The following is an 11,368-nucleotide window of genomic DNA, read 5'->3' on the forward strand; positions in this document are numbered from 1 at the left end:
GTATATGCACAGCCCCCCCCCCCCCCTCTGTGCGGGCTGGTCGGGACCCCCGGGTCTCAGTGATGAGCAGGACCAGGATCAGCTGAGATTCATCCATCTCACTGCAGAGCCATCTGGCATCACAGGTCATCACAGGTCATCACATGTCTCTGATCTATGACCTTTAGTGACCTCTGACCTATGAAGCCTGGAGTCCTTGCTGCTGACTTGAATCTTATTGTCTTTACGTTGAGCAGCTCCAGTGTGACTCGGTGTCGCCCCCTGCCTGTGACTGAGGTCGCGAACCGGAGAGAGTCTCTAACGATCAGAGTTCGAGTCTCGGTCGTTCGGAGGAAACCTGTCGGACACGTGAATGTGGCCTGAACCCAGCAGAGTCACTCGATTCTCCCAGCTGACCGTGAAGGCAGCACAGGGCGTTCTGCGCGCTGATTGGCTGCGGCTGCTACGGGAGCGTTACTATGGTAATGCGTGTCTTCAGGATCAATCACAGTTTCGGACTCGAGCCGCCGCGGTGCTAACAGGCTAACAAGCTAATAAGCTAACAGGGTAACCGGGAGACTTATCGGTTAAAACGCGAAGAAGAAACAACGGAAACGGAAGAAAAAGTTCGTGAGAGAGCGGAGAGCAGCCGCAGTGCCTGATGGGAAACATCGCGGACGTTTCTTCACTTTTCAAACAGTTCGGCTGCTGCTGCTAAATGCTAGCGGCTAGCGTGCTAGCAGAGCGTAAAGTTTGAGGAAGTGCGACCTGTTCAGGATGAGTGAGGACCCCGAGCTGCAGGGGGCGGCAGAGTTCATCAGAGGTGAGACTCAAAGACTCAAAGACTCAGAGTTCAGTCAGAGGAACCAGGGATCAGCTGATGAGGAACCAGGGTGTGTGTTCAGAAGATGAGATGAAGCTCGTTGGTCCTTCAGACGAAGTTCTCAATATACATTCAAATAAAAGATTAGAATAAGATTCAAGTTTAAAACTAGACATGTGATCTGAGCGTCTCACAGGAGCCTGGTTGTGGTGGTTTGTTCCCTGATGCACTTGTTGTGAGTCACTTGTTGTGATGCACTTGTTGTGAGTCACTGGATGAAAGCTGTGTTGTGTTTGTGTGTCTCCTGCAGAGCGACTGTACTTCGCCACGTTACGCAGCAAACCCAAGAGCACGGCCAACACACACTACTTCTGCACCGACGACGAGTTCGTCTACGAGAAGTGAGTCCTCCTGCCGCACTGCATCATGGGAGTTCATCTGGGTCATGTGACCTGATCTGGACAAGTGTGTTGTGAGGACACAGTCCAGGTCACTGTGTGTGTGTGTGTGTGTGTGTGTGTGTGTGTGTGTGTGTGTGTGTGTGAACACTCTGACTGTGTGTGTCTGTGTGAACACTCTGACTCTGTGTGTGTGTGTGTGAACACTCTGACTGTGTGTGTCTGTGTGTGTCTCAGTTTCTATGCAGACTTCGGGCCTCTCAACTTGTCCATGTTGTTCAGATTCTGCTGCAAACTCAACAAGAAGCTGAAGGTGAGTTTCAGCCCCTCCCTCTGCAGGAATGTCCAGAATGCAACAGGACACGTGTTACACAACATCACATACATGACTCCATTAATAAAGTTTCACCAGTAGCGTGTTCACTCAAACGACCAATGAGACGACCAGACCCGGTCAGCTGACACAGCTCATTGCTCATTTGTTTCGGTAGCAGACACACGGATAAAGAAGTGTGTGTATCGACTCTGCAGATTTTTCAGATTGTATGTTTTGTGTTGTCTTTTTGTTGCTATGGTGACCACATTCCTCTGGTTGACTGTTGTTGATCGTCATAACAACAAGCAGACCGGACATAGCAGGAAGTCGTACCTGAACCAAACCGAACCCAGCAGAGAACCTGAACAAGTCCTGGTTCTGATCCAGAACTGGTTTAGCTCCAGATCCAGTGTGTCTGCTCACAGTAAACTGTGCAGTTCTCTCAGGCTGCGTTGTACAAAGGAAACAGGAGCTGCAACACAAACAATATATAACTAACAAAACAATGTTTTTAACAATTTGAATATGGTGACATCACTTCCTGTGAGTGTCAGTCAAATTTTCAGCGTGGGAGTTTATATACAGAGGTCAGAGGTCATGGTCTGTTCACCTGCAGCTCGTCATCGAGTTGATTTCAGTCATGTGATCAGAACCTGCAGGTCAATAACAGACGCTGACTGTGTCACATGACCTGTCACACGAGCACAGAGACCTGATGAAGCTGTGCTCCTCTTCCTCAGTCCTTCACTCTGACCAGGAAACGAATCGTTCACTACACCAGCTTCAACCAGAGGAAGAGATCCAACGCTGCTGTTCTGATTGGAGGATACGCTGTGAGTGCATCACTTCCTCTTCCTGTTGACTAAACATTAAACAAGCTGAGATAAAAACTCACTATGGATTTAGTCTGCTGGTCACATGATGTATCACATGACTGCTCTTCTTTGTGTCTCAGATCATTTACCTGAAGAAAACTCCAGAGGAAGCGTACCGAGCTCTGGTCTCTGGATCCAACGCCTCCTACCTGCCCTTCAGGTCAGTGTCCACTTCCTGTGCTACCAGCAGGGGGCGCTCAGGAACCTCCTGAACCTCAGTCCTCCTTCTGACATCGAATGTCTCACTCGTCATTCAGAGAGAGTGTGTGTCAGCAGCTTGTTATTGTGTAGTGATTAAATAGTGAACACTGAAAACACATGGTCAGCTGATGATGATGATGACTCTGTGTCTTTGTGTCTTTGTGTCTTTGTGTCTTTGTGTCTCTGCAGGGATGCGGCCATTGGAAACTGCAGCTACAGTCTCACTCTGCTGGACTGTCTTCAGGGCATCAGGAAGGTGAGTTCTTCGCTCTGATTGGCTGAATCAGGACACGCCCACTATGATGATGTGTAAAAACACACTTGGCTCTGGTGTGTTTCAGGCTCTGCAGCACGGCTTCTTTGACTTCGAGACGTTTGATGTGGACGAGTATGAACATTACGAGGTGAGTCTCTGGACTCTTCTTCAGATAGAAGAAGAATAAGGTTGAAGGTCACTCGTTCTCCAGACGTCAGTCACATGACACAGAAACACCACAAGAAAGATAACTCTGGAGAAACGTGCGTGACCTTGTCTCTGTTGGTCTGTAGCGGGTGGAGAACGGAGACCTGAACTGGATCGTCCCGGGGAAGTTTGTGGCGTTCAGCGGACCGCACCCCAAAACTAAAGTGGACAAAGGTCAGTTCCCAGGAAGTGACTTCAAGCTGTCAATCAATTACATTTGATTTGTATTTGTCTCATATTCCCAGTTTGTCTCAAAGACGTTAACAAGGCTCGACTTCCTGTTCTTAACTCAACACGAGTCAAACAGTAACTTAGTGATCAGTGAGTAAAGCTCAGAGTCAGTTTCTACATCATGTGTGATGGAGGTGAAGGAGCAGGTGAACAGAGGAGCTCCTGATGGTGAAGGTGTGAGGAGACGTGTTGTGTGTCCAGACGTCTGGTTGTGATCATAGTCGTCCATCAGGATCCACCATGAGGATCAGGGTCCACCATCAGAGACACACACACACATTTATATATATGTCACACTTATAAGTGTGTTATTATTCTATATTATTGTTAATGCACCAAACACATGAGCAGGAAATGAGAATTAACATCATGAACTCTTAACCCCCCCACTGTGAACGCCACTGACACTTGTGCCGGCTCCGCCCCCTGCAGGTTACCCTCTCCACGCCCCCGAGGCGTACTTCCCCTACTTCAGGAAACACAACGTCACCACCATCGTCCGTCTCAACAAGAAGATCTACGACTCCAAGCGCTTCACCAACGCCGGCTTCGACCACTTCGACCTGTTCTTCATCGACGGCAGCACGCCGAGCGACACCATCACTCGCCGCTTCCTGCACATCTGTGAGAGCACGGACGGGGCGGTGGCCGTCCACTGCAAAGGTGAGGACAGCTGTCTCACCACGGGACGCTTTGGTTCTGATGATGTCCGTCTCTCTCCTGTCGTCTGTCTCTCTCCTCTCGTCTGTCTCTCTCCTGTCGTCTGTCTCTCTCCTGTCTCTCTCCTGTCGTCTGTCTCTCTCCTCTCGTCTGTCTCTCTTCTGTCGTCTGTCTCTCTCCTCTCGTCCGTCTCTCTCCTCTCGTCTGTCTCTCTCCTCTCGTCTGTCTCTCTCCTGTCGTCTGTCTCTCTCCTGTCTCTCTCCTGTCGTCTGTCTCTCTCCTCTCGTCTGTCTCTCTCCTGTCGTCTGTCTCTCTCCTCTCGTCTGTCTCTCTCCTGTCGTCCATTCCTCTCGTCCATCTCTCTCCTGTCGTCTGTCTCTCTCCTCTCGTCTGTCTCTCTCCTGTCGTCTGTCTCTCTCCTGTCTCTCTCCTGTCGTCTGTCTCTCTCCTCTCGTCTGTCTCTCTTCTGTCGTCTGTCTCTCTCCTCTCGTCCGTCTCTCTCCTCTCGTCCGTCTCTCTCCTCTTGTCCGTCTCTCCTGTCGTCTGTCTCTCTCCTCTCGTCCGTCTCTCTCCTGTCGTCTGTCTCTCTTCTGTCGTCTGTCTCTCTCCTGTCGTCTGTCTCTCGTCTGTCTCTCTCCTGTCGTCTGTCTCTCTCCTCTCGTCTGTCTCTCTCCTGTCGTCTGTCTCTCTCCTCTCGTCCGTCTCTCTCCTGTCGTCTGTCTCTCTTCTGTCGTCTGTCTCTCTCCTGTCGTCTGTCTCTCGTCTGTCTCTCTCCTGTCGTCCGTCTCTCTCCTGTCGTCTGTCTCTCTCCTGTCGTCTGTCTCTCTCCTGTCGTCTGTCTCTCTCCTGTCGTCTGTCTCTCTCCTCTCGTCTGTCTCTCTCCTCTCGTCCGTCTCTCTCCTCTCGTCCATCCCTCTCCTCTCGTCTGTCTCTCTTCTCTCGTCCGTCCCTCTTCTCTCGTCCATCTCTCTCCTGTCGTCCGTCTCTCTCCTGTCGTCCGTCTCTCTCCTCTCGTCCATTCCTCTCGTCCATCTCTCTCCTGTCGTCTGTCTCTCTCCTGTCGTCCGTCTCTCTCCTCTCGTCCATTCCTCTCGTCCATCTCTCTCCTGTCGTCTGTCTCTCTCCTCTCGTCCATCTCTTTCCTCTCGTCCGTCTCTTTCCTCTCGTCTGTCTCTCTTCTGTCGTCTGTCTCTCTCCTGTTGTCTGTCTCTCTCATGTCATCTGTCTCTCTCCTGTCGTCTGTCTCTCTTCTGTCGTCTGTCTCTCTCCTGTTGTCTGTCTCTCTCCTCTCGTCTGTCTCTCTCCTGTCGTCTGTCTCTCTCCTCTCGTCTGTCTCTCTCCAGTCGTCTGTCTCTCTCATGTCGTCTGTCTCTTTCCTCTCGTCTGTCTCTCTTCTGTCGTCTGTCTCTCTCCTGTTGTCTGTCTCTCTTCTGTCGTCTGTCTCTCTCCTGTTGTCTGTCTCTCTCCTCTCGTCTGTCTCTCTCCTGTCGTCTGTCTCTCGTCTGTCTCTCTCCTGTCGTCTGTCTCTCTCCTCTCGTCTGTCTCTCTCCAGTCGTCTGTCTCTCTCATGTCGTCTGTCTCTTTCCTCTCGTCTGTCTCTCTTCTGTCGTCTGTCTCTCTCCTGTTGTCTGTCTCTCTCATGTCATCTGTCTCTCTCCTCTCGTCCGTCTCTCTCGTCTCGTCCATCCCTCTCCTCTCGTCTGTCTCTCTTCTCTCGTCTGTCCCTCTTCTCTCGTCCATTCCTCTCGTCTGTCTCTTTCCACTCGTCCGTCTCTCTTCTCTCCTCCGTCTCTCTCCACTCGTCCGTCTCTCTTCTCTCCTCCGTCTCTCTCCACTCGTCCGTCTCTCTCCTCTCGTCCGTCTCTCTTCTCTCCTCCGTCTCTCTCCACTCGTCCGTCTCTCTTCTCTCCTCCGTCTCTCTCCACTCGTCCGTCCCTCTCCTCTCGTCCGTCTCTCTCCTCTCGTCCGTCTTTCTTCTCTCCTCCGTCGCTCTCCACTCGTCCGTCTCTCTCCTCTCGTCCGTCTCTCTCCTCTTGTCCGTCTCTCGTCCATTCCTCTGGTCCGTCTCTCTCCTCTCGTCCATCCCTCTTCTCTCTCATCTCCGTCCGTCTCTCTCCTCTCGTCCGTCTCTCTCCTCTCGTCCGTCTCTCTTCTCTCGTCCATTCCTCTCGTCTGTCGCTCTCTACTCCCCGAATCAGAGAAACTAAAACAGAAGACTTGGTGGACTTGGTGTAACCCGATGTCTGTCTCAGTCTGTTAATGAAGTGAACTTGAATCTGACCGACTGTCCCTCTGTCTCTCAGCTGGTCTCGGCAGGACCGGGACTCTGATCTGCTGTTACCTGATGAAACACTATCGCTTCACGGCGGCCGAGGCCGTGGCCTGGATCCGGATCTGCAGACCGGGTTCTGTGGTGGGACCTCAGCAGAACTACCTGGAAGAGTGAGTCACTGGAGGTTGCTTGTGGTTACTGAGGGAAAGATCCACATCCAGATCCAGAACCAGATTTAGATTTAGAACCCAGTTCAGAACTAGATCCAGAACCATAGCCCTATCAAGAAACAGATTCAGAACCAATACTAGATTGTAGAAAAGTCTGGATAAATCATCTGAGACAACAGAATGTTTTCATCTTGTTATTTTCTAATGTCACAAACAATGTCAATCAGTCCTTCAATCAGTTTGTGTTTGTGTTTGTGTTTGTGTTTGTGTTTGTGTTTGTGTTTGTGTAGCCCATATTCACAAATCACAATTTGTCTCATAGGGCTTTAACAAGGTGTTCCATCCTCAACCCTTACCCCTCAACACGAGTAAGGACAAACTAATAAAGACCCTTTGAACAGGGTAACGAAGGTCGAAACCTCAGAGACACAATGTGTGTGTGTGTGTTTGTGTGTTCGCAGCAAGCAGGCGGCGCTGTGGTTGCTCGGCGACACTGAACGCGCCCAGAAGATCAAGCTCGAGGAGAGGGGCGTGTCTCACCTCATCACCAGCATGGACGACCTCAACCTAAACTCCGCCCTCAACAGCAGCACGAGCAGATCAACGACCTCTGACCTTCTACACAAGGTCACAGACACACACATGCACACACGTAACCTAACCCGAACACAAGGTCTGTGTGAAATCACTATGAGATATGAGATAGATCTTTCATCTTCATCACCTCTAAGAACCTGCTGAACAGGAAGTGGCTTCTTCTGCAACAATGAAGTGAAAACACCGATAATATTAAATTATTCTTCCTTATTTTAATCTTTCTGTTTTTTACTTGTGATAGTGAACGAGTGTGACTTGTGACTATAGATAGACAAGTGCACACACACACACAAACACACACACTCATGGTGCATTTGTTTTGTCCACCAGGGGGAGCTAACAGACGGTGGCCTCGGTCTGACTCAGGGAGACAAACTCAGAGCGTTAAAGAGTCGACGCCCCCCCCGCCCCGCCACCACCGGACCCCTGAGGTAGGAGGGGTGGGGGGTTAGTGGAGGCGTGGTCAGAGCGCTAGTGGGCGTGGTCACATGTTAACTCGTCTTCTGTTTCAGGACGGACGACATGAAGATTCACAGCAGGTCGGCGTCTCAGCCGCTCAGGTACAGACCACTTCCTGTTACGTCATGTGACATCACCATGACACTTCTGAACCAGTCCTTGACTCCTCCCACAACACATCAAACCATGACCATGTGTGTGTTCAGGTTATCGATGGGAGCCCCCCCCCCCTCCCCCCTAAAGTCCTTCAGGTTCCCATCGTCTTCGTCTTCAGCTGCAGCCAAAAGGATCGGGAGGAGTGCGTCCTCCACGGCGTCCAACATCAGGAGGTCAGTGCTCCTCTTCATCACCTGTGTGTCCTCCTCTTCCTCACCTGTGTGTCCTCCTCTTCATCACCTGTGTCCCCTCCTCTTCATCACCTGTGTCCCCTCCTCTTCATCACCTGTGTGTCCTCCTCTTCATCACCTGTGTCCCCTCCTCTTCATCACCTGTGTGTCGTCCTCTTCATCACCTGTGTGTCCTCCTCTTCATCACCTGTGTCCCCTCCTCTTCATCACCTGTGTGTCCTCCTCTTCATCACCTGTGTGTCCTCCTCCTCATCACCTGTGTGTCCTCCTCTTCATCACCTGTGTGTCCTCCTCATCACCTGTGTGTCCTCCTCTTCATCACCTGTGTGTCCTCCTCTTCATCACGTGTGTCGTCCTCTTCATCACCTGTGTCCCCTCCTCTTCATCACCTGTGTGTCCTCCTCTTCATCACCTGTGTCTCCTCCTCTTCATCACCTGTGTCTCCTCCTCTTCATCACCTGTGTCCCCTCCTCTTCATCACCTGTGTCTCCTCCTCCTCATCACCTGTGTCGTCCTCTTCATCACCTGTGTGTCCTCCTCTTCATCACCTGTGTGTCCTCCTCTTCATCACCTGTGTGTCCTCCTCCTCATCACCTGTGTGTCCTCCTCTTCATCACCTGTGTGTCCTCCTCTTCATCACATGTGTCGTCCTCTTCATCACCTGTGTGTCCTCCTCTTCATCACCTGTGTGTCCTCCTCTTCATCACGTGTGTCGTCCTCTTCATCACCTGTGTGTCCTCCTCTTCATCACATTTGTGTCCTCCTCTTCATCACCTGTGTGTCGTCCTCTTCATCACCTGTGTGTCCTCCTCTTCATCACCTGTGTGTCCTCCCCTTCATCACCTGTGTGTCGTCCTCTTCATTACCTGTGTGTCCTCCTCTTCATCACCTGTCTGTCCTCCTCTTCATTACCTGTGTGTCCTCCTCTTCATCACATTTGTGTCCTCCTCTTCATCACCTGTGTGTCCTCCTCTTCATCACCTGTGTGTCCTCCTCTTCATCGCCTGTGACTCCTCCTCTTCATCACCTGTGTCTGTGACTCCTCCCCTTATTGTTTTGTGTATAACATGTTTATAATATGCTCCTCCCATCAGCTCAGCCCTTGGCTCCCGATTGGCCAGCTCTCTGACTGACCTTTATGTGGAGGAGGAAACAACAAATCATTATTCTTCAGCTCCTCCCTCCTCCTCCTCTGTGCCCCTAAGCCCCTCCTCCTCCTCCCTGGTCCCGTCTTCTCTTTGTCGCTATGGTAACGGCCCTCGCGGTATGCAGCACGAAGTCAACAACAACAGCAGTCCGTTCAGCTCCACAGCGCCCCCTGCAGGAAAGAGCTTTGTCCGCCCTGGGGCCTACAGTGCCATGAAGGGCCCCCCCACACGCTACCTGAGCCGCTCCATACCTGTAAGTCCTCTGACACGGCAGCAGCTTAGCCCCGCCCCTCTCTCTTGGTTGGCTCTCTCTCTTCTGCTGTCACACCTGGTGTCTCTCAATAAGTTATTAGTTTTTCCAGTGTGTTTCTCACCGGTCATTTCCTGCTCTTTGACTCTTTTGAATTAAACTCAATAACAGAGGTCACATGACCTGGTGGCCTCACAGGTTCAGGTCACATGACCTGGTGGCCTCACAGGTTCAGGTCACATGACCTTGTGGCTTCATGGGTTCAGGTCACATGACCTGGTGGCCTCACAGGTTCAGGTCACATGACCTGGTGGCTTCATGGGTTCAGGTCACATGACCTGGGGGCCTCACAGGTTCAGGTCACATGACCTGGTGGCCTCACGGGTTCAGGTCACATGACCTGGGGGCCTCACGGGTTCTTCAGGTGGAACCAGGTCTGTCGGTGTTTCTTCTCTCACACTAACATGAAGCTGCTGCTGAGTTAAAGGAACCACATCATTTATTTAAACAAGCTCCGCCCCCTCATTTATCTCAACCACACCGTGACGAATCAGAGCGTCTCATGTGGCCAAGGAAGTTGGCGAGTCTGTCGTCGAGAAGTCACTGAGCGAATATCAGTGACTGTATATAAACGTTTCTTTCGCGTGTCCTTAGCATGTAGTCAAGCTGCTGTTAGCGTCACCCTTCACTGACTGGGTTCCTTCTCTGTTACAGTCTCTTCAGTCGGACTTCATCCAGTACTAAAACTACAGATCTAACCTGAGGACACATGGGACACATTACCCACAATCCCCCTGACGACCCTGAGAAGGAAGCGACTGAAGACGAACAGCTGCTCTTTCTACACTGAATGTAAATGAGATGATGTCATCGACTCGTGTCGATACAGAGACAGATTTTATATAAATGTATTTTTATTTTAACAAAGATCGTTTAGAGTTTTCGATGGAGCTGAAGGATCAGCTGACGCAGCCCGCTCTGTCGTCATGGTTACAGTATTAACTTTGTGTTTGTGAGTCAGTGTGAAGGATCCAATCATTTTATTATCGATAGCAACAATAAAGAAGGAAGAAGAAGAAACCGAAAACGGAACATTAGCAACAAACTCAGGACATGAATGTGTTTTTATAAACCAGCGATGATGTGTTCACTGACCAGTGGAACTTGTGTTAACACCGTGTGATGTCAACACGTGTGTGGTGAGCGTGTTGTGTGTATGGTGACGTGCTCATTAGGGCTTCAGGATACATCAAAAATGTATCGCCAGGATATCGACATGGGATATACATATTGCAAAAAAGTATTCACGCTCTACATGTGAATACATCAATCAGAGGAGCCCTGCTGCAATAGATAATAGATTAAATTAATTGAATAATATTCAGATGGTCCCTGCGTTGTTAGAATGTTTATTATCACAAGTCTTATAGTCATTAAGATATTCAACAATGTTATCTCATGTTTTCCTACTATTGTGCAGCCCTAGTGTGCAGTCTGCCTGTTTTTGTGTATGTTGACATGTCCGTGTTGACGTGTGTTGTCCGTGTGTTGGTGTATTGTGTGTGTGTTGGTGTATTGTGTGTGTGTGTGTTGCATTGGGACACGTGTCCTCAGAGAATGATGAAATCTGAGACGAGGTCCAACATGTTTATCAGACAGAAGTTAGCTCAGGAAGAACTTTGTTTCTGGGCAGATGCTAAATCCTTGTCAGCTGATTGGCTGTCTGGAGATCAGCTGATCGATTGATCAGAGAATATTTCTCTAACACTTTCAAAATAAAAGCTCTAAGGAATAAGAACAATGAAATGTTTGATATTAAAACAGCAAAAAAAACAAATGACGCTCAACCACTGGTTAATTCTCCCCAGTCACATGATCATGGTGATTATTATCACTATCATCATTAACAACAATAAATCTGAGAGAAGTGAACGATTCACTTCATAAACACAAAGTGCCTTTATCTGTAGTTCACAAAGGGCTTTTATTTTGCGGAGTGATTTTAATAATCGTTTCTTCAGTCTGATTCTTTAAAAAAAACTTAATTCAAACTTTATTTAAACATAATGAAGGGATGAGTTACAAAATACATGTGTAGCCTTTTTTCTTTATTTACTTTATTTCTGAGAAGATGCACAAATAAAATCTGTTTCTTCTGATTCTGTTTGTGTTTGTGTTG

At 49.6% G+C, this 11,368-nt stretch overlaps 1 protein-coding gene across 1 annotated transcript; it reads left to right on the plus strand.

Moving 5' to 3' along the window:
• Positions 1-515: 515 nt before the first annotated feature.
• On the plus strand, positions 516-11,283 carry cdc14ab (cell division cycle 14Ab). The gene is made up of 16 exons (XM_061077971.1): positions 516-802; positions 1,113-1,203; positions 1,438-1,513; positions 2,257-2,349; positions 2,472-2,551; positions 2,782-2,848; positions 2,934-2,996; positions 3,142-3,229; positions 3,719-3,949; positions 6,250-6,388; positions 6,850-7,015; positions 7,316-7,416; positions 7,498-7,545; positions 7,651-7,773; positions 8,886-9,192; positions 9,904-11,283. The coding sequence occupies exons 1-16, from the start codon at positions 757-759 to the stop codon at positions 9,931-9,933; spliced, it is 1,749 nt and encodes a 582-aa protein (XP_060933954.1). The 5' UTR covers positions 516-756; the 3' UTR covers positions 9,934-11,283.
• The last annotated feature ends 85 nt before the right edge of the window (positions 11,284-11,368 follow it).

Source organism: Limanda limanda, chromosome 9, assembly GCF_963576545.1.
Source record: "Limanda limanda chromosome 9, fLimLim1.1, whole genome shotgun sequence".
Taxonomy (NCBI): Eukaryota; Metazoa; Chordata; class Actinopteri; order Pleuronectiformes; family Pleuronectidae; genus Limanda; species Limanda limanda.